Raw genomic sequence first — 22,473 nt, forward strand, 5'->3', positions numbered from 1 at the left:
AAAACATGGGTTTAACTAATGTCACCTGCTCTCCCGCATGGACCATTTCTTTTTTTTTTTAATTTTATTTTTTTTAACTGTTTGAAGTATTACAAATAGTAGTACATATGTCTCCTTTTTTTTTTACCCCCATTGACCTCCCCCCGGCCTCCCCTACCTCCCAGTCCATGCCTTTACCTGCCACCCCCCCCCCCAGTGTCTTGTATCCATTGGTTATGCTTATTTGCATGCGTACAAGTCCTTCGGTTGATCTCTTACAGCGCCCCCCCCCCCCCCCCCCCCCGGCCCCGCATGGACCATTTCTAAGCTTCATCGTGTTCTTACAAAATGAAGCCGCTCCCGAGGCCTGCAGGCCGGGCCCAGCCTGCCCCCAGCCCACCCCCACGCCCCCGGCCCTTGCGCGCCGGCTTCCTTCGGCTCTGCCCTGACCAGGCCCCTCCTGCTGCTAGCGCTCTGCGCACGCTCAGCCCGACCCCAGACCCCCGCCCGCTCAGCCTCGGCCTCCTCTCAACTCTCCTGTCCTCACGGACCCAACAAGGCACACGCCCACGATCAACGTCACCGCGCCGCATGCCCCCCTCCGAGCACTTTCTGGGGTGTAACTCGCTGCAGGGTGTGCCCTCCACTCAGCCCACCTCACCTCACCTCACATCTGCCCCAGGGCCTTTGCACCTGCTCAGCCCTCTCTCTGCCTGGCACGGCCGTCCCCAGGTGTCAGCATGGCTAGCCCCCTTACCTCCTCCAAGTCCCTTCAGATGTCCCCTTCTCGGTGAGGACTCACCAACAACCCCATTTTACAAGAACTGCCGCGGCACCTCCTCCCGCCCCACACTGCTGAGCACCTTCGGGGCGCTGCTGTCTTCCGGCATATCGCTTACTGATGGAATTCGTCTTTTTATTTATTATTATTATTATTTTGTTAACCCTCATCCAAGGATATTTTTCCCATTGATTTTTTTTTTCTTAAAGAGAGAGTGGAGAGGAGTGGGGGGAGAGAGAGAGAGAGAGAGAGAGAAACATCGATGAGAGAGAGACATCAACTGGCTGCTTCCCACAGGCACCCAGACCCAGACCCAGATCGAACCTGCAGCCAGGCGTGTGCCCCTGATCAGGAGGCTCCAACCACTGAGCCACACTGGCTTTTTGGTGCGTCTCTTCCTCTCTAGGGTGTCCGGCCCCCGGGGCAGGAACTTTGGTCTGCGTTCTCATCGCCCACACCCCAGTCCCCCGAATAACGACTCGCCCAGAGTGGCCCTGGCGCCCCTGTGAGTGGACGGTGGATGCGTGACTGTGGTGTCACATTCCAGGCAGGGCCGCCTTGTCCCTCCGCAGGGCACACAGTGCTGGTGGGGGTCCACGAACCCAGTTCATGTCGTTTAAAATCAGAAGGAAAAAATGAGGCCTCTTAGGCCACGGAAAAATGTTTTAACATATGGAATCGATATATTCATCTATAAACCAACAGTCACAAAATACATTTTACTACGTTTGTAACAGAGAAGGGCTTGCCATGGTATGAGCGCCTCCGGCCCCCCACCCCCGGAAGTCACAGCCGGCCTGTTTCCGGGCCTTTAAAGGTGGGCGGGGGGCGGATGCGCGCCCGGAACCGGTGGGGGCCCAGCGCGGGGTCCAGCGCCTCCGCGGGCGGCCGGCGGTGCCGCTTTAAGGATGCTCTGCGGGTACCCGGCCGCTGGCGGCGGCGAGGATGCAGCCGTGACGTCACGGCCCCGCCCCGCGGGTGATGCTGCAGCGGCTGCCGGCGGGCCCGGGGCTGCGGGCCGGGACCGGGACCGGGACCGGGACCGGGACCGGGGCTGAGCTGCCGGCGGGCGGGCCAGAGCCCAGCCTCCAGGAGGGATGCCTCCCGGCTGGAACGGCAGGTACCACCCTTCCCTCCCGCGCCCTCCGCGCGGCTTCCGGCGGGCGGCGTCGTGCGGGGAGGGAGGCGGCTTAGGCCCGGGGCGATCCGAGCGCCCGACTGGGACGGAGGTTGGTTCGGCGACCTTAGTTCGTGGGCCTAATGACGGGAACTGTAAATGGAGACCCCGGCTGGGCGCCTCTGGCCCCGGAGGGGAGCAGCTTCCTGCGAGGAAGGAGCGCGCAGGCGGCCCCGCTCCTGCTCTTGGCGCCGGAGGCCTGTGTCTGAGTCACCTGGGCAGGTGTTGTCGGGGCAGGTGTTACTCCCCGCCCCCCCCCAGGCTGAGCCCCGCCGCCAGGGGCCGGGGTTTCACCTTTCAGCATCTGGGGTCAGGTTATCACCAGCCCCAGGTCTGCCTTTTGCCAGAGGAACCAGCCCAGGCTGACGGGGGAGGTGACAGCAGCAGAGTTCCCCAGTCACTCTGTCCTGGACACAAGTCACTTGGTGATGCTCCCTGAGGCCGCAGGGCTTGTTTTCCAGCCTCGCAGGGAAGGAGGCAGGTGCCGATGGAACCAGGGCTCCTGGCGTCCATTGCCGACACGCAGGGGCCACACTTCAGTGGTCAGATTGTTAAATTCCTGCCCTCAAGTCCACGAAGGATTAACCTTGAGAGTTGGTGGGAGGAAGAGTGTGGAAGGGATGCGGCCCTGGGTGACCTCGTGGCGGGAAGACTGGTTCCCTATTGAAGAGAAAGACACGAGGAAAGGAGTTTGGCTCATAGGAGGGTCACTTCAAGCACTCACATTGCCTGGACACTGTGTATCTTTATTAATCACTGGAGGCCCAGTGCACAAATTCATGCACCAGTGGGGTCCCTCGGCCTGGCCTGCGGGATCAGGCCAAAACTAGCTCTCCGACATCCCCTGAGGGGTCCCAGATTGCGAGAGGGTGCAGGCCAGGCCGAGGGACCCCACCAGTGCACAATCGGGGCCGGGGAGGGATGCAGGAGGTTGGCCAGCTGGGGAGGGACTGTGGGAAGGGCGTGTCCAGCCCTTCTCACTCAGTCCCCATCGGCTGGACCCCAGCAGCAAGCTAACCTACCAGTTGGAGCGTCTGCCCCCTGGTGGTCAGTGCCTGTGATAGCGAGCGGTTGAACGGCCTTAGCATATCATTAACATATTACGCTTTGATTGGTTGAATGGCCAGCTGGTCGACCGGACACTTGGCATATTAGGCTTTTATATATAGGATGGACAAGGGCCTGAGCTAGGCCAGGGGAACTTAAACAACGGGCTGAGCTTTAACAAGTTCTGAATCCTGATGTGACCGTCACATATGAATTACATTCGTCATGAAGGACGGCTTGTGCACAGAGTCCTTAGGCACACCTGTTCCTGTGGTAGAGAAGAGCATGGGATTGTCTGAGGTCACAAGATAAGCCACTGATGGAGGCGAGAGCCCACGATCCATCCCTGTCCTCTGGGGATGACACTGTCCTAGCAGGTCTTCAGGGCCTGGTGGTCAGCTAACCCTGCTGTGGCCTCATCGCTCACCACACCACCGTCGGCCCAGACGTTGCAGCTGCGCCGCTTTACACGGTGGTTCCTGTTCAGAAGGCCTTTCCTCCCCTCCCCCGCTAGCTCGTGGGCAAGACGATGTCTCTTTCATCTCTGTGCAGGCAGTGTCTGCGTACCCCGTACTCGGCTGTATGGGAGCATGGGTGGGTCGGTGGGTGGGAAGATGGCCAGAAGGATGAGTGGGCAGATGAATGAATGGACAGACGGACGGACGGGCGGATGTTTAGAAGGGTAGATGAGTAGATTAGAGCAGCGGTCACCAACCTTTCAGACCTCAGGGGCCACCAGTGGTCCGCGGGCCACCGGTTGGGGACCGCTGGACTAGAGGTGGGCAGGCGCATGTGAGGATGGAAGGATGGGTGAGAGGTTGCGTGGGTGAGTGAGGGGATGGGAGGGTGGGCAGGGGGTGGGTGGGTGGCTGATGGGAAGGAGGAGGGATGGGTGAATGTATGTTTATTTGTATGTTTGTCTGGAAGGGGTGGGTAGGTGGGTAGGTTAGAGGAAGAGGGGGTGGATATGTGGACGGATGGACTCAAGGGTTCCCCGTTGTGAATTCAACTTTCCCCGAGTGAAAAGGGCAAGTGGGTGCCCGTCGGGGTAGCGGAGGGGAGCCCCCCGGGAACGCTGACCCTTGAAGTAGAGGCGGGTGAGTAACTGCTGGCCCCCGGATGGGCTTTCCCCACAGGAACTGCCAGCGGCCCCCCTCACGATGATCCCCCCCGCCAGCAGCCCCCCTCCGGGAGAGGCCCTCTTCCCCCCCGTGGCCCCTCAGGACTTCTGGAGGTCCCCGATCTCGGGCTACGCGGGGTCTGCGACCCGGCACATCAGCCACCGGGCCAACAACTTCAAACGACACCCCAGGAGGAGGAAGTGCATTCGCCCCTCCCCGCCCCCACCCCCCAACACCCCGTGTCCCATCGAGCTGGTGGACTTCGGGGACCTGCACCCCCAGAGGTCCTTCCGGGAGCTGCTCTTCAACGGCTGCGTTCTCTTTGGCATCGAGTTCAGCTACGCCATGGAGACGGCCTACGTGACCCCCGTGCTCCTGCAGATGGGCCTCCCGGAGCAGCTCTACAGCCTGGTCTGGTTCATCAGCCCCATCCTCGGTGAGCCCGCAGCCCGACGGGTGGCCGCCGAGCCCCCCGGAGCCCCCGGAGCCTCTGTGCAAGCAGCTCGTGGGTCCCTAGGGGACAAGGGAGGAGCAGAGCGAAGTCCACTCCTCAGTCCGGGCCTGCAGGAAGCGCAGGCATGGCCGGCCATCCCTGTATTTCAGGAAACTTTGTCTAAACCAGCTTACAACCCGGCTGGTGTGGCTCAGTGGTTGAGCGTTGACCAAGGAATCAAGAGGTCCTGGTTCGATACCCTGTCAGGCTCGATCCCCAGTGGGGCGTGCAGGAGGCAGCCAATCAATGGTTCTCTCTCATCATTGATGTCTCTATCTCTCTCCCTTCCTCTCTGAAATAAAAAATATATATAATTTATTTTTAAAAAATTTTTTTTATTGATTTCAGAGAGGAAGGGAGGGAGAGAGAGAGATAGAAACATCAATGATGAGAGAGAACCATTGATCGGCTGCCTCCTGCACGCCCCCTACTGGAGGTTGAGCCCACCATTCAGGGATGTGCCCTGACCCTTCACTCCGTAAGCTGATGTTCTATCCACTGAGCCAAACCGGCTACAGCAAAAACATATACATTTTTAAATAACAAAATAAAATAAACAAACCAGCTTATAGAACAGGGCTTGGCAGCCCCCACGGACGGGTCCACGCCATACAGCTTGACGGGCTTGGGTCTGGGAGGTCCTGGAATCGCTTGAATCCCCAAGGCCACGGCCGCTGCGTGACTTCCCGGGGCCGCAGGAGGAAACGAGGGCAGCGGAGGGGTCCGCAGGGCCGTTGGTCGTCCGTTCTCGAGCGCAGGGATTTGTCGCTGACTCCCCACGTCTGAGACGCTGGGGACGTTCGAGCGCGGGTGTGTCGGGAACGTGCAGAGCTGTGTCCGTGGGGGTCCCCTGTGCCGCGGGGACCCCAGCAGTGACCACTGCCCGTTCTGTTCCAGGATTCCTACTGCAGCCACTCTTGGGTGCTTGGAGTGACCGATGTACCTCAAGGTTTGGACGGAGACGCCCTTTCATTCTTGTCCTGGCTATAGGTCTGTTGTTTGGGAATTGAAATTTAAAAAAAAAAAGAAAAGAAAAAAGAGGCCCCACTGCTTCCTCTTAGAAAACAGGAGTGTTGACCGAAGCACTTAGCCACATAATCCCCTGGCCTGGTGGCCGGGCCTCCGAGCCTGGCCCCTGGCCTGTGAGAACAGCTTGCTTTGTTGTGTATTTATTTCCCTGAGTTAAGTTCACGCCGTATGCTCTACTTGACCATAGGAAAACCCCGATCCAAGTAGAGAAAGAAAAGAAGTGGTGCGTCTGCAGGTGGCACGTCCAGGGGCTCTGCTTGGGGTTTGATTAGAAGGGAGTTCTTGGGCCCCGAAGAGCCCAGATGTCGGTCGCGGGGTGCCGGTCCGCGTTTCCACGGTGACTCTGTCTCTGTCCTCAGGGGCGCTGCTGGGCCTCTCGCTCCTGCTCAACGGCAGGGACCTGGGCGCGGCGCTGGCCGACACGGCGGGGCAGCACCGGTGGGGCATCGTGCTCACCGTGTGCGGGGTGGTGCTGCTGGACTTCAGCGCCGACTCGGCCGACAGCCCCAGCCACGCCTACATGATGGACGTGTGCGGCCCGGCTGACCAGGACCGCGGCCTGAACATCCACGCGCTTCTGGCAGGTCGGTCCCGCGCCGGTGCGGCCCCTCCGCACGCCCTGCTTTAAACCAGCCGCTGCCGTCCATGGACGCGCATGGACGCGGCTGGAAATGCCGCCTCGAACCGAGGTAGCAGCAGTGACAGAGGCTGATGGGACGGACACTGACCTGTGTGGTCGATTCCTGTTATTTTTGGGGTTACGTTCTACCTAGTCCCGGGCAACCCCATTCTCATGCTCGCTTTTGTGGGGGTGTCGCTGGGAGGAGGGTACACCGGGTCCTGGGAGGGATGGAGCCCCCGGAGTGAGAGCCGAGCTTCCCTCCCTCCCCTCCCCCAGGTCTCGGCGGCGGCTTCGGGTACGTGGTCGGGGGCATCCACTGGGACCGGACCGGCTTCGGGCGAGCCCTGGGCGGGCAGCTGCGGGTCATCTTCCTCTTCACGGCCGTCATCCTGAGCGTCACCACCGCCCTGACGCTGCTCAGCATCCCCGAGAGGCCCCTGCGGCCCCCGGGCGAGAAGAGGCCCCCCATGAAGAGCCCCAGCCTCCCGCTGCCGCCCTCCCCGCCCGTCCCGGGCCAGGAGGGCGCCGGCGACTCGGTCCCCGGTCACCCGGACAACGGCCCGTATGCCAGCTTCTCCAGCCCCATCTCCCCACTCAGCCCCCTGACGCCCAAGTACGGCAGCTTCCTCAGCAGGGACAGCTCCCCGACGGGGCTCAGCGCCTTCGCCTCGTCCTTCGCCACCTCCCACATCGACAGCGTCCTCATTGACTGCTTCACGGGCGGCCACGACAGCTACCTGGCCACCCCGGGCGGCTACCTGGCCATCGCGGGCAGCGCCCCGCGGCCAGCCCTCAGCGTCAGTTTCCCCCGGGCCCCCGACGCCTTCTACCGCCAGGACCGCAGCCTCGGCCAGGACGGCGGCCTCGGGGAGCGGCGGGAGGCGGCCCTGACGACCGGCTGTGACGCGGGCGTCCTGAGGGTGGGCTCCCTGGACACCTCCAAGCCGCGATCGGCCGGGATCCTGAAGAGACCCCAGACCTTGGCCCTCCCGGACGCGGCCGGAGGAGGGGGTCCCGACCCCAGCAAGAGAAGGAACGTGACCTTCAGTCAACAGGTAAGAGCAGGGGCCAGGGTCAGGGGGCGCTGTGCGCGTCCCCTCGTCAGTGAGATGACAAGGCGGGACTGTTGCTCTGGAGAGAACTTCCCGGCCATCTGGGGGCCGAGCCAGAGGTGGGGAACACCGTCCCTCCGCGTGCCTGTGTCTGACCTCAGCCGACCATCCAGAGGCCGTCAACCGTCTGGATGCGAGAGGGCGGTGAGCGGCAGAGTCTGTGCAGGCGAAGAACCTTCCGGAAGGCTGTTTGCATCGTACGTGGTATCGGGGGGATTGGCTGAGAGGCTGCGCGCTGGTTTGTGGGGTCTGAGCAGCTTTCAGGGTCCGATCGCGGAGAGGCCGCTGGAAGCGAACGGGGCGGTTCCCTCCTCTGAAGTCCACCCAGCAGGCCTGGGGCCCGGCCCTCGGGCTGCCCCGGGAGAACTTCAATGAGGGGGAGCCGGGTCCTCAGTCAGGCCTCCCCTCTGGGGCCTGGGAGACCCCTGGTTTCTCAGGAGGTTAACTGGAGATGCGTGGAGGTGGCTTTCCGTTTTCTCTTCATTGTGACATTTTTTCCCTAATTGTTGATTGATTTCTAGAGGGAGGAAGGGAGAGGGAGAGAAAGAGCCATCGATGTGAGAGGGAAACATCGATCGGCTGCCTCCTGCACGCCGTCTACTGGGGATCGAGCCAGAAACTCGGGCGCGTGCCCTGACGGGCAACCCTTCGGGCACGGACGACACCCCCCAGCCCAGCGGCCAGAGCTGCTGTGAGAGTCCCCACCGGGCTGCTTCCCGCTGCTCCTCTGTGCTCGGTGGCCAGCAGGGCCCAGGGCCGCCCTCATCACCTCGCACGCACCATTGGCATCTCGCTCCTGGGAGGGCATTGCCAGGCGCTGCCCGCGCCCCGGGAGCCAGATCCGGGAAGGGTCGGGAGAACCGAAAATCGCTGGAGGGTTAGGCAGCCGTTGGTTCTGGCACGGCAGCAGAGACACCCTGCCTTGCGGGGCCGGGGCATCGCTCCCCTCGTCCCCGAGGCCACAGCAGCCACTCAGGCCTCTGCTCAACGCTGGGCCCCCCTGTCCCCCGTCCCATTCCCAAAACTCAAACTGGCTTCCAGACACGGGTCGTTAGTTGAGAATCTAAACTAAACTTCCCGGATGGTTGACAGTCTCCTTTTGATCCTTCTTACAGTGTTCATTCTCCACGTAGTGGGATTTATGGGTCAGTGCTTTGAAGAAGGAGAACTCCTGAGCTAAACACAAACCCCTCGGCTCAGGGGGGGCTGCAGGTGTGGCCTGGCTGCGTCTTCCTTCCTCCGGGGCAGGGCTGACCTTGAACCAGCGCCACGGCCACTTCCTTCCTCTCTGTTCCTCCCGGATCCCGGATCCCGGGTGCTGACCCAGCACAGCCCCCCCCCCCCGGGAGCCAGAGCAGCGGCTCCTCGTTGCTCAGGGCCTGTTGCTCAGCTCACCGGCCGATGTGGTGTCTGCGCCGCAGCCAGGCCTCCTCTGCAGGCTCGCCCCCTCGGGCAGGTCCATGCCATTGCCAGTGGGGTGTCTGGGGACACACAGGCCCCCGAACCTCCGTGCAGAGAGGAGTCCCCGCAGAGGGAGGTGTGAGCAGACGCCCCATTGCGGGATCCGTCTTCCACACCCTCTCGTCAGAGGGGCCTCCATGGAGCCGGCGTTGGAACTGCCCGGTTGTTTATTTCGAGCGTGTTCCCCCTTTGGGAAGGCGCTAACAACCCCCCTGCGGGAGATGCTGCCCCGGGCCCAGCTGCAGGCCCCCCATTCTCTGCGGCTCCGAGTCTCGGAAGAGACGACCTGACATCCCTTCTCGTCCACCCCGTGGGGAGCCGCACCCTCAGCCCACGCCTGCGCCGGCTCCGTGGCCAGCTGGAGGCGGGGCTCTGATGTGGGGGCTCCCTTCGCAGGTGGCGAACATCTTGCTGAACGGCGTGAAGTACGAGAGCGAGCTGACGGGCCCCAGCGAGCCGGCGGGGCAGCCTCTGTCCGTGAGGCACCTCTGCGCCACCATCTGCCACATGCCCCGGGCGCTGCGCAGCCTGTGCGTCAACCACTTCCTGGGTGAGCTCGGGCGCGGCCCCTCCCGCCCGTGCGTCCCTGCCCGGCTGGGGTCACGCTGCGTGGGGCACAGGGCTGCCTGCCAGGACCCCCCGTGTCCACTTAGCTCCCACGGGCAGACGTGGCGTGGGACTGCCGGAGGGCTCTTCCCGGGAAGGCCAGAGATGCCACGCGAGGCGCCACGGGTTAACCCGCAGTTCAGCCCGGAGGGACGCCTGGGTCTCCGGAGCCCAAACCTCATCCCAGACCCTTCAGGCGGCTCACGGTTAGGTGACATGCCACCGTCCCACCTGTGAGGCTGCTGGGGCCTCACCTCGGGCCGGGACAGACACACGGACATCCACACACAGACACACGGACATCCACACACAGACACACGGACAGACACACACAGACACACAGACATCCACACACAGACACATGGACATCCACACACAGACACACAGACACATGGACATACAGACACATGAACATCCACACACAGACACACAGACACATGGACATACAGACACATGAACATCCACACACAGACACACGGACATCCACACACACACACACAGACATCCACACACAGACACACGGACATCCACACACAGACAGACACACAGACATCCACACACAGACACACGGACATCCACACACAGACACACGGACATCCACACACAGACACACAGACATCCACCCACAGACACATGAACATCCACACACAGACACACAGACACACGGACATCCACACACAGACACATGAACATCCACACACAGACACACAGACATCCACCCACAGACAGACACACAGACATCCACACACAGACACACAGACACACGGACACCCACACAGAAACATGAACATCCACACAGACACACGGACATCCACACAGAGACACACGGACAGACACACACAGACACACGGACAGGCATACACAGACACATGAACATCCACACACAGACACACGGACAGACATACACAGACACGGACATCCACACAGACACACGGACAGACACACAGACACACGGACAGACACATGGACATCCACACAGACACATGGACAGACACACAGACAGACACACGGACATCCACACAGACATACGGACATCCACACAGTCACACAGACATCCACACAGATACACGGACAGACACACACAGACACACGGACAGACACACACAGTCACACAGACATCCACACAGACACACGGACAGACACATGGACATCCACACAGACACACGGACAGACACATGGACATCCACACAGACAGCCACAAAGACACACACACACGGACAGACACGCAGACACACGGACAGGCACACGGGCCCACACACGTCCAGCGCTGGCCTCGCGTTCAAAGGCTGGCATTGGAATTCCTCCGGCAAAGCCCGACGTGCGTTTCCTCCCGCGGTGACCTCGGCGGGGCTCCGTGAGCGTCCAGGAGGGGTCAGGGCCCCGCTGGGGTTGTGCATCGGGATGGCCTGGGAGGCAGGAGTGTAAAAGGCCGTAACGCCTGTGCCAGGGACCTGTTCGGAGTCTTTGCGAGGACGCGATCAGAGACCTTATCCAGAGGGACACAGGTGTCTGTGACGGCGAGATTTATCGCGGCCGCAGGCGAGTGGGGGGGGTGGTCTGGAGGCGCAGCCCCGGGCGAGGGTAAAGACATGCTGTGCGTCCCCACCGTGGGCACTCTGCTGCCGCCAACCCAGGCTCCTTCAGGTCCTTCGAGGCACAGGAAGTCATGCCTGGTCATTATTGGGGTTCAAGAGGGCCAGTATATGCCACCCCCCCTGCACCACAGGAAGGTCGACGGGGAGTTCAGAGGGAGGGTCACTGCAGGTGAACGGGCACCAAAGCAGACGGGTCTGTAGCGACGTCCGCGTGGCCTCACGTGTCCTCTCGGTTAAAGGCCACCTGCCCGCCCCGGGCTGGAGGGAGGAGGGGGCTCGGCCTTCCTCATGGAGCTCCGTTCCCAGAGAACAGGGTGCAGACCTTCATGAGCACGGCCCCGTGTGCACGAGTACGTATTTAAAAAAAAAAAGACGCTGGGACTCCTACGGCATCGGAGGGGACGAGATCTCCGTGTGAGGAGCGGTGGTGCCTCTTTAAGTCCTGAATCCGCGTGTTACCTTGACACACAGACACACGGACAGACATACACATACACATACACATCACATCAGGCAAACCCGGCCGTTGGCGACAGGGGCCTCGCCCATGTCTGTGCCATGGGTCACGGTCACGCCCCCCCCGCCCCCAGGCTGGCTCTCGTTCGAGGGGATGCTGCTCTTCTACACGGACTTCATGGGCGAGGTGGTGTTCCAGGGGGACCCCAAGGCCCCGCGCACGTCGGAGGAGTATCAGAGGTACAACAGCGGCGTCACCATGGGCTGCTGGGGGATGTGCATCTATGCCTTCAGCGCCGCCTTCTACTCAGGTACGTGCCACGGGCAAGACGACGGTGGCCCTTCGCGGGAGGTCTGAGGGCCTTGAGTCCGAGGGCCTTGGGTCCGAGGGCCTTGGGTCCGATGGCCTTGGGTCCGATGGCCTTGGGTCCAATGGCCTTGGGGCGGGCGGTTGGAGAACACAGATTGAAGGCAGGTGTGTGTCTTTACAACGACGGGCAGGCGATCCCAGCGCCGTCTCCTTTCATTCAACAACCTGTCGGGGCCAGCTCAGGACCTGCCATCCGTCTGGCCCCACGAGGCTGTCAGGGGTCCCTCGGCCGCCTGGTCCGGGGCAGGCTGCCTGCCACGCGTGCTCACGCCCCTGCCAGCCTCAGGGTCGGCGGGAGGCCGGGACACGAGCCCTCACCCCGCTGTCGCCCGCAGCGATCCTGGAGAAGCTGGAGGAGCGCCTGAGCATCCGCACGCTCTACTTCGGGGCCTACCTGGCCTTCGGCCTGGGCACCGGGCTGGCCACCCTGTCCCGGAACCTCTACGTGGTTCTGTCCCTGTGCGTGACCTACGGGATCCTGTTCTCCACGCTGTGCACGCTGCCCTACTCGCTGCTGTGTGACTACTACCACAGCCAGGAGGTAGGTGCCCGCCTCTGGCTTCGCCTCTGCGCCTGCACCCCCTGCACCCCCCAGCGGCTCGGAGAGCCTCCCCCGGGAATGGCCCCCCATGCAGCCTGCGGGCTGGCGCACAGGGAATTCAGGGTCGCCTTCAAACGGCAGGCAGGGACAGCAGGGGTGTGGCAGGTGGGAGCTGGGAGGCTGGAAGGGGAGGTCCACGCAGTGTCCCCGCCAGGCTTCAGGGTCACCTGTGAGCACAGGGCAGGTGAGGCAGGTGAGGCACTCACCTTGGGCACAAAAACCCAGCCGTCACGATCAACGCTGTATCCATGCAGTGTTTCTAAAAACAAGAATCAGTGCCCAAATCCTCACTGAACAAAACATCAGAACTTTAATGGCCAACGACAGGACCCCGTGCCGGCCGGTGGGAACACGCTCCCTCTATGGGGGCGTCTGGGTGTCCCTGGGACCGTGTCACCGAGAAGGCGTCGGCCTGCAGGTCACCGGCTTCGCGTCCAGGCGCTCACTGTACAGCCGGGCAAAGGGGGCTTACAGTTGTTCGTATGGAAAATATCCCAACAATTAATAACCACACCCTCCCCTCCGCCCCCCGGATTCACCAGTCGTGCGACCAGCACCACAATCCAGAGAAACCCCAACCCACAGGCCACCCCCGCCCGTCCCCCGGAACCAGAACCTGCTTCCCGTCTCTGCGACTCCCGAACCAGCTCGGGACGCGCGGGTAAAGGGAGTCACACGGGTGGGCGCGGCCGGCTCGGCACCCTCAGTGTGAGGCTGCAGGGTCACCCACGTTGCAGCGCGAGTGGGGGCTTCACCCCTCGGGCCGAGCAGTGCCCCCAGCGTAGGTTTGGGCAGAAACAGTGAGATTTGAACGTCGTGCATAAAGGTCACCTTGAGGATGGCGCTTCTTGCGACCCCTGTAGTTTGGGGCCTCTGCCACCCACCGGCCCAGGTCCAGGCCCGGAGGCATCCTGATTTGTATTTTTTTTTTAAAATATATTTTATTGGTTTTTTACAGAGGGGAAGGGAGAGGGATAGTGGGTTAGAAACATCGATCAGCTGCCTTCTGCACACCCCCCACTGGGGATGTGCCCGCAACCAAGGTACATGCCGTTGACCGGAATCGAACCTGGGACCTTTCATTCCGCAGGCCGACGCTCTATCCACTGAGCCAAACCGGTCAGGGCCATCCTGATTTGTTTTAAGGGTTTGGGTCTCGATGAATTCAGCGGGGTGGCCTGAGCAGCCTGTCCATGCAGGTCCACCTGGGCCAAACCTCCCGGTACTGGTGGTGGCCGGGCAGCCCCTCCCGGCCTTCCCTCTGCCGGCAGCAGACGTGGGCCACGTGCCACTGTCCTGACCCCGGGCGGCCTGAGGCTGTGACCACAGGAGTGAGCTGTGCGCACCCCGCACCTCCCGCCAACACTGCAGGGCCCGTGCCAGCAGCACCTAAGGGACCCTGCTCCCTGGTGCTGTCCCACCTCCATGCCCACCTCCGTGCCCATCACCATGCCCATCACCGTGCCCATCTCCATGCCCATCACCGTGTCCACCTCTGTGCCCACCTCCATGCCCATCACCGTGCCCACCTCCGTGCCCACCACATGCCCGCATGGTGCGGTGGGTGGGGAGGGAGGTGATGTGACCGGGCTGGAGGCACGAGGGCCTCGGAAACCCGCCCAAAGGCCCGCTGCCGTGGGCTGTGACGGGGTGTGACAGGATGGCAGCGGACAGTTTGTCCAGACACGGCGCCCAGCGGGCAGGCAGGCGGCTTCCTCTCGGGTGAGAGGGAGGAGAAAGGACCAGAGAGTCCGGCGGGGAAAGTGCCCCCCTCCCTGTGCGGAGGCGGTCCTTCCGCCCCATTAGTCATGGATTCTTTTCATTGCCGTCATCGCGGAACACAAATATTATTAAGCTCTTGGCTGAACTCCCTGTGCACGTTGGCACTGGAAAATGTGAGCCCACTGTGCGTGGGCGCAGGGCTGCTGGGCCTGCAGGGACGTGGGTCCCCGGCCCCGCCACTGACGCGCCCCTCCCCCGGGTCAGTTTGCAGGGTCCAGCGCCGACGGCACGCGGCGTGGCATGGGCGTGGACATCTCGCTGCTCAGCTGCCAGTACTTCCTGGCCCAGATCCTGGTCTCACTGGTGCTGGGTCCCCTGACCTCGGCTGTGGGCAGCGCCAATGGGGTGATGTACTTCTCCAGCCTGGTGTCCTTCCTGGGTTGCCTCTACTCCTCCCTGTGTGTCGTCTACGAGATCCCGCCCAGCGCGGCCACCAGTGAGGAGCACCAGCCCCTCCTGCTGAACGTGTGACTCCCGAGCCCCAGCTTGTGCCCACGTGACGGAGCCAGTGGGAACCAAAGGGCCTTGGCGATGACGGACAGGTCTCCTGTTGGAATGTAAATACGTGAGAAAACAATAAACGGCAGCAGCAAAGCCGGTGGTGTCTCGTGTGGCTCTCGCAGGAGGAGTGAGAGGTCACCTGGGGATGGGGCCACTTTCCATGTGCATTTGGGGAGCAGGTGTGAGAACTTGTTTTTATTGTTGAGAGTATTACAGATGTCCCCCATTTTCCCACCCCTGCCTTCCCTCTGAGAGCTGTCAGTCTGCTCCATGCACCCATGCATCCGGACCAGTTTTGTTCATCAGTTTATGCTGCTCATTAGATTCTACTATGAGTGAGATCATGTGATACCTGTCTGTCTCTGACTGGCTTACTTCACTCAGCACAATAATCTCCGGGTCCCTCCATGCTGTTGCAAAGGGTAAGAGCTCCTTCTTTTTCTGTTTCCTACAGCTGCATAGCATTCCATTGCCACAGCTTTTTAATCCTCATCTACTGATGGGCACCTGGGGCTGTTTCCAGATCGTAGCTATCTATGTATATAAAAGCCTAAGCGACTGAATGACCAGTCGACTGGTCGCTATGACACGCACTGACCACCAGGGGGCAGACGCTCAATGCAGGAGCTGCCCCCTGGTGGTCAATGCGCTCCCGCAGTGGGAGTGCTGCTCAGCTGACCGGCCCATCCTGGCCCACCAGCCTGGCGGCAGCCACTTACTCCCTCAGTAGTCCTGCAGGTCCAGTCTCGGGAGAATGATCCAGGGACCAACTGACTGGTGCCACCAGCACTTTCCCAACAGCACCGCCCGCCTCCGGGACGTTGGCTTCAGGCACCCGGGCTGCTTCCCCTCCCTAGATGCTCCGTAAGGAAGAAACGATATGAGAGTGGCCGCCAGGTGGCTCCCGAGAACCAGCACAAACGTCCGGGACGAATCCAGATCTGGATCCCGGGGCGGGAGGGCTGATCAAGTCCTGGCCCCCCACTCCCCCTTAGGATGGGCACCAGATGCAGGGCTCACGGATGGTGAGTGCTGCTGTGGCATCGCGAGCCTCTCCCAATCTGGACTGGGCGCAAGCCCGCGGCAGGCACAGCGGGGCCAGGGCCAGGGCCAGGGTGAGCAGGAGCGGCAGGCAGGAGCAGCAGGTGGCATTGGACTGCCGGTTTCAGCCAGATCCCCACAGGCCATGCTGAGGGACCTCACCAGTGCCTGAATCCGTGCTCCAGGCCTCTAGTTGTAAATAAGGCTGCTGTGAACGTAGGGGTCCATGTATTCTTTCTGATTGGTGTTTCTGGTTTCTTCAAACATAGCCCCAGAAGTGGGATCGCTGGACCAAATGGCAATTTCATTGTAATTTTTTGAGGAAACTCCATACTGTTTTCCATAGTGGCTGCACCATCTGCATTCCCACCAGCTTTGAACTAGTGTTCCCCATATCTCCACATCCTCATCAGCACTTGTCGATTTATTGACGGTACTCTGAAGTGATATCTCATTGTAGTTTTAATTTGCATCTCTCTGATGATCCAGGATGTTAAGCATTTTTTTCCTATGTCTATTGGCCATCTCTATGCCCTCTTTAGAGAGGTGTCTATTCATGTCCTTGGACCATTTTTTAAGATTGGATTGTTTGTCTTCGTGGTGTTGAGTGTATGAGTTCTTTATATGTTTTGGAGATTAAACCCGTATCAGATGTTTCACTAGTGAATACGTTCTCCCATGCAGTGGGCTCCCTTTTCATTTTGTAGGTGGTTTCTTCTGCTGGGCAGAAGCTTTTTAGTTTGATGTCGTCTCATTTGTTTCTTTTTTCTTTCGTTTCTCTTGCCCTAGGAGATGAATTAGCAAAAATACTGCTATGTGAGATGCATGAGATTTTACTGCTATGTTCCTTCTAGGATTTTTATGGTTTCACAACTTACATTTAAGTCTTATTCATGTGGAGTTTATTCTTGTGTATGGTGCAGGTAGGTGGTCTAGTTTTTCTTTTCTTTTGCATGTACCTTCCCAACACCATTTATTGAAGAGATCTTTACTCCACTGTAGGCTCTTGCCTCCTCCGTCAACTATTAATTGACCATGATGGTGTGGGTCAATTTCTGGGGTCTCTGTCATGGTCCATTTGGTCTCTATGCCTGTTCTTGTGCCAGTACCAGGCTGTTTTGATGACAATGGCTTTGTAGTATAGTTTGATATCCAGTATTGTGATCCCTATAACTTTGTTCTTCTTTCTCAAGATCGCTAAGGTTATTTGGGGTCTTTTTTGGTTCCATATAAATTTTTGGAATATTTGTTTTAGATCTGTGAAATATGCCATTAGTATTTTAATGGGGGTTGCATTGAATCTGTAGATTGCTTTGGGTAGCGTGGACATTTCAATGATGTTCATTCTTCCAATCCATGAACATGGTATATGCTTCTATTTGTTTGTTCCTCTATTTCTTTTTTCAATGTTCTAGTTTTCTGAGTACAGGTCTTTTGCCTCCTTGGTTAAGTTTATTCCCAAGTATATTATTATTTTGTTGTTGCAGTAGTAAGTGGGATTTTTAGTTTCTCTTTGAGAGTTTACTATTGGTGTATAAAAATGCCATTGTTTTCTGGGTGTTAATTTTGTATCTTACTATTTTGCCAAATTCATTCATTAAATCTAGCAGTTTTTTGGTGGAGTCTTTAGGGTTTTCTATGTACAATCTGTCATCTGCTTATAATGAGTTTTACTTCCTCCTTCCCAGTTTGAATGCCTTTGCTTTTTTTCTTCTTGTCTGATTGCTGTGGCTAGGACTTCCAGAACTATGTTGAATAAGAATGTTGAGTCTGATTGCTGTGGCTAGGACTTCCAGAACTATGTTGAATAAGAATGTTGAGTCTGATTGCTGTGGCTAGGACTTCCAGAAGTATGTTGAATAAGAATGGTGAAAGCGGATATCCCTGTCCTGTTCCTGATCTTAAGGGAAATGCTTTTAGTTTTTGCCCATTGAGTATCATGTTGGTTATAGGTTTTTCATATATGGCCTTTATAATGTTGAGGTATGACCCCTCTATTCCCACTTTGCTGATAGTCTTTATCATAAATGGGTGCTGGGTTTTGTCAATGCTTTTTCTGTGTCTGTTGATAGGACCATATGATTTTTATCCTTCATTTTTCTTATGTGATGTATCATGTTTGATTTGTGGATATTGTTATCAGTCTTGCATACCCAGAATAAATCCCTGTTGGTCATAGTGTATGCTCTTTTAAAAAATATATTGCTGGACCCAATTTGCTAATATTTTGTTGAGTATTTTAGCATCTAAGTTCATCAGGGGTTTTGGCCTGTAATTTTCTTTCTTTGTAGTGTCTTTATCTGGTTTTGGAATTAGGATGTTGGCCTTGTAAAAAGAGCTTGGAAGTCTCTTGAATTTTTTTCTAGTAGTTTGGGAGGATAGGTGTTAGTTCTTTGAATGTTTGGTAAAACTCACCTGTTAAGCCATCTGGTCCAGGACTTTTTTTTTTTGCTGGGAGTATTTTGATTACTGCTCCAATTCCATTAGTTGTTATCGGCCTATTCAGATCTTCTAATTCTTCCTGAGTTTCGGAAGATTGTGTTTCTAGGAATTTGTCCATTTCACCCAGGTTGTCGGATTTGTTGGCATACAGTTGTTTATAATATTTTCTTGCAATAAGAATCATTTATTGAAGGTTAAGGTGTAACTCAATGGTTACCAACTGGCAGGGATTTTGGCCCCTCACCCCCACCCCAGAAGGCTTTTGGCAATTTCTGGAGATTATTTTTGGTTGTCCCAACTTGGGTGGCTGCTACTGTCCAGAGTTGCTGTAAATATCCTGCAAGGCACAGTACAGACCCCACAACAAAGAGGTGAAACCTATCTCCAAATGTCAATAGTGGACAGAGCCTGACCTAATTGTACATTGCATCCGCGAGTACAGTTAGAGCATACAGTGCTTTGGGTCAGACGGTCTCGTATTTAATTCATTCATTCTCACATCCACCCATCTACCCATCCAGCCATCCTCCCATCCATCTATCCATCCATCCTCCCACCCACCCATCCACAAGTTCCCTGGGTATGGCAGGCAGAGAATGGCAAGTGCTGGAGATCGAGCTGTGAGCAACAAGGGTCTGCCCTCATTCAGCTGATGTGAGAAGAGGAGACATAATACACCGAGGTCTATGCTGAGGACGGCCGTTAGGTGCTGTGAAAGACAAGAGCAGGGGAGACCTGTGATGGGTTGGAGAGTGAGCTATCCCGGGGAGAATGGAGTGGCCTCTGGTGAGATGCCATTTGAACAGTGCCCTGGTGAAGAGCGGAACAGAGCTGAGATCTGAGGGGGGAAGTTGCTGGGCGTGTTCAAGGGATCACAAGCAGCAAAACACTCAGAACGTAAAAAGCTCCACCAGGTGGGAACCTCGAGGAGGTGAAGGAGATGCCTGCCCTCTGACTTGACCCTGGGCTCCCTTAGTGCCACTGCCTGCTGCCCTCCGGGAGCGAGGGCTCCTGCGAGGGTCCTGGGTCTGGGCCTTCCTCTGTGCCCCTTGCCCTGGGCCAGAACCTCTGCCACCCCCTTGCCTGCAGTCTACCCTCATGGCCCACCTTCCACCCTGCAGGTCTGAGCCCATCCCTTTCAACACCCTCTACGACTCCCAGTACCCAAGGAACCAATTCTAAGGTCCTCATGCCCAGCCTGGCCCCTGACCATCCTGCGCCCGCCACCCTTTGCACGGCTTCAGCCTCCGTACTGCAGCCACAGCGCCCCATCCGGGGCAGCCACAATCCATGCCGGTGCTCATGCTATTCCCGCAGGCGAGGTCCTTCCACCTCTCCTCTGCCCATCACCTTCTGCTTCATCCACATTGATCTGAAATGCTACCTCCTCCATGAAGCCCACCTGGTTGGAATTAGTCTTTGCCCTGTGCCTTCACATCATGTCATTTTACCTTAATGGTTATGAACCATGCACTAAGCAAAGCAGGTCTCACCATTCCTGCTCCACGTGTAGGTGGCACAGAGAGGTTCAGTGACTTTCCAAAACCACACAGCTCCTTCGCGCCTCCTGGTAGCCCCATGCTTTCCTGTGACTCCACACTCCTCATTCCCACATTTATGTTGCTTAGAAGAGCTTTAGATTTTTCTAGAAAATGTTAATGGGGGAAGAAAGGGAGACATATGTAATACTTTTAACAATAGATTTTAAAAAGAGAGGAAATGTTGAGTGTGGGTTCCCCGGGCTGGGCTGTTTTGCTGTAGAGCAGTCAAATGTGAGAGAGGAGGGGTTCCCTGCTCGCTCTTGGCTGGCTGCAGCCCGGGCCCTCTTCCTGGAACTTTCCAAATCAGCAAAGACCCCTTTGCAGGTGGGAACGCTGTCGTCGGCCTCTGTTCCTAAGGAGCTGCTCTGAGTCAGGCACTGGTTGCTGTTGGGGGCAGTGGCTGAGCAGAGGGCCGGCTCCTTGGGCCAGCTCCAAAAAGCTGTCCTCGACCCCAGGTCTGTTCCCAGCTGACCGCAGAGGCAGCCACCCCGAGGCCCAGGACTCGCTGAGAGCCACACCTGCTTCATTCCCTTCTCAGAGCATCTCTCTCTCCACTTAACATCGAGCTGCGATGATGGTGGGGCCGTCAGCGCTGCTGGTGGTTCCTTAGGCCGGAGGCACGCCCTGGGTGAGCTAAGCGCTGCCTGCACTGCTCGCTTCCCTCCCCACTGAGGAAGGTGGCAGCCCCTCCCCACTTGGCACACCTGCACCCCGAGTCTGGGAATCTGACTCCCGACCCGACAGCAGTGTCCGGCGGCCGAGCGCCTTCCCGCGGCCTGCCTGCGTGTGCTCTGGCTGCAGGAAAGGGAGGGGCGCGGCCCTGCGGTCCTGGGTTACCAAACCCAGAACCAAACCCATGATGGTCATGGATGTTGAAGCCAGTTGACTGTCCCCTCGGCAAACCTGGAAGTCAGTCGTGCTCCTCGGCGCTCCACGGCCGTCACAGCGCCCAGGATGACACGGCGTCGTCGAGGGAACAGAGGGCAAAGCACAGCTGCCATCTTCCCAGGCTGTGGGCGAACCCTGGGCCATGCTGTGGGGTACCGGGACGAGGGTGGGTGGCATCTGACACCCACCTCCCAATGGGCACAGGTGGAGGGAACATGCCAGAACTGACCGGAGCCGGCCCGCTGAGCGTGTCTGCAGGTCCACACGGCGCAGGTGGTGGCGTCGTCCTGGCTGAGAGCACCTCCCCCTGGAAGACTCGGAGATGAGGTGTCCCGAGTTGGGGGCACACAGGGCCCGCGGGGCAGCAGCAGCTCGGGCTTTTCCGTGTGTGTGTGTGTGTGTGTGTGTGTGTGTGTGTGTGCGCGCGCGCGCGCGCGCGCGCGTGTCGGGCACTGAGGCCGTCATGCTTGGAAATCCCCCACAACTGAAGATGCTCTTCCACTCCGTGACATTCACTGCGCACCTCCCCTGTGTGGGTCCCAACACTGGGCCAGGCGCCAGGATGCAGCCGAGAACAAGAGACCATCTCTCCGTGGTCATTACACCCACCCCTGGGCCCTGCCCGCCCCACCGCAGCCCCAGGCCCCTTCCCTGCCCTCACCCCTGCCGTGACCTGTCCCAGTTGCCATTTTACATCCAGCTCCCCTGCCTCCAGGAAACGTCCATTTTACAGACTACCACCCCCACCTCCCTCCTGGAGCATCTGGGGGAGGGGAGAGGACCTTATCCCGCAGGTGTCACCAGGGGCTGGCAGCCCCAGAGATGGTGCCTGACCTTACAGACTGCCACCTGGTGGCCAAGACTGGAAGTGCCGGCGAGGACCTGGGAAGGACCTGGGAGAGCCCTCCGAGGGCTGCCCAAGCAGCGCCTTAAATTCTATTTCCACCTGATTCACCGCATGGGTGTCCACACCGAGGGCTCACCAGCGGCCCCAAGTGTAAAGCAGACCCTGCCCGAGCTGCTAAGGCGGGTGCGCGGCAGGTGGTGACCATGGCCAGTCCACGCCTGGGAAACGAAGACCCGTGCGGCTGGCCAGGGCCTTTCTCCAGTGTAACTGCGTATCCATTCCGACACGTCTTGTTGGAAACCCAAAAGGAAACCCAGGGGCCGGGCTTCCAAGACCCTTTCACATTAGCATCTCATAAATGTACGCCATTGAGACCGAGCTTCACCAACAGATGGCACCTGGGTTCCTGCTGCCCACCTTCCCTCCCCGGCCCCCTTCTCACCCATGACCCAGAGTGCGAGGCCCCACAGCTGGCTGCCCGCTCCCCCTCGGTGTCCGGGTGCGAGCAGGGTGCCCGCGGCTGGGGGGCAGCAGGGTGGGGGCGTCCTCAGCCTGTGGCAGGAAGGGGCAGGGCAGGAGGAACCCGGGAGGAGGCCGTGCACAGGCCACACACCCCTCAGCGGTGTGGGGTGACGGCGGGGGAGAGATGGACCTGGGAGAGGGCGTCCTGATCCCAATGCCACCCCACCCTGGGGCCCATTCTGCTGGCGGGAAGCCTCATGCACGTCGAGTATCTCAAGTCGGCAGGTGTGAGCATCTCCCAAGAACAAGTGTACTCACCTTCCTCCCAGACAGAGCCGACGTGGATCTTTCCAGAAGCTGCTCTGAAAGGTGAGCAGTGTGCCGGCAACAGCTGAAGGCGCCAGACGCCCCCTCCGTCCTTCCCCACCCAGGGGGACCCAGGTAGGGGCAACCGCCAACGCCCCGCCCGCCCCAGGAATGAGACACAGGCCACGGGCTCACCACCGGAGGACACCCAGC

General features: G+C 58.9%; 1 protein-coding gene across 2 annotated transcripts; it reads left to right on the plus strand.

The window, feature by feature from the left end:
• The first annotated feature begins 1,745 nt into the window (after positions 1-1,745).
• SLC45A1 (solute carrier family 45 member 1) lies at positions 1,746-15,081 on the plus strand. Of its 2 annotated transcripts, none has more exons than XM_080657420.1 (9): positions 1,746-1,880; positions 4,121-4,541; positions 5,496-5,588; positions 5,987-6,211; positions 6,526-7,304; positions 9,219-9,372; positions 11,614-11,790; positions 12,185-12,390; positions 14,437-15,081. In XM_080657420.1, the coding sequence occupies exons 2-9, from the start codon at positions 4,145-4,147 to the stop codon at positions 14,701-14,703; spliced, it is 2,298 nt and encodes a 765-aa protein (XP_080513546.1). In that variant the 5' UTR covers positions 1,746-1,880; positions 4,121-4,144; the 3' UTR covers positions 14,704-15,081. The 2 variants fall into 2 exon arrangements, with proteins under 2 accessions (XP_080513546.1, XP_080513545.1); XM_080657419.1 differs by having other exon boundaries at positions 1,748-1,880; positions 14,595-14,811.
• Positions 15,082-22,473: the final 7,392 nt, after the last annotated feature.

The sequence above is a fragment of the Plecotus auritus genome (assembly GCF_963455305.1).
Source record: "Plecotus auritus genome assembly, chromosome: 2".
Classification (NCBI taxonomy): Eukaryota; Metazoa; Chordata; class Mammalia; order Chiroptera; family Vespertilionidae; genus Plecotus; species Plecotus auritus.

Excerpts from the sequence above, each read along its gene's own strand:
- SLC45A1 (XM_080657420.1), top strand. The coding sequence starts at position 4,145 with ATGATCCCCCCCGCCAGCAGCCCCCCTCCGGGAGAGGCCCTCTTCCCC. Across the intron at positions 7,305-9,218 it reads ACGTGACCTTCAGTCAACAG|GTGGCGAACATCTTGCTGAA; the intron begins GTAAGAGCAGGG and ends CTCCCTTCGCAG. Across the intron at positions 11,791-12,184 it reads CAGCGCCGCCTTCTACTCAG|CGATCCTGGAGAAGCTGGAG; the intron begins GTACGTGCCACG and ends TGTCGCCCGCAG.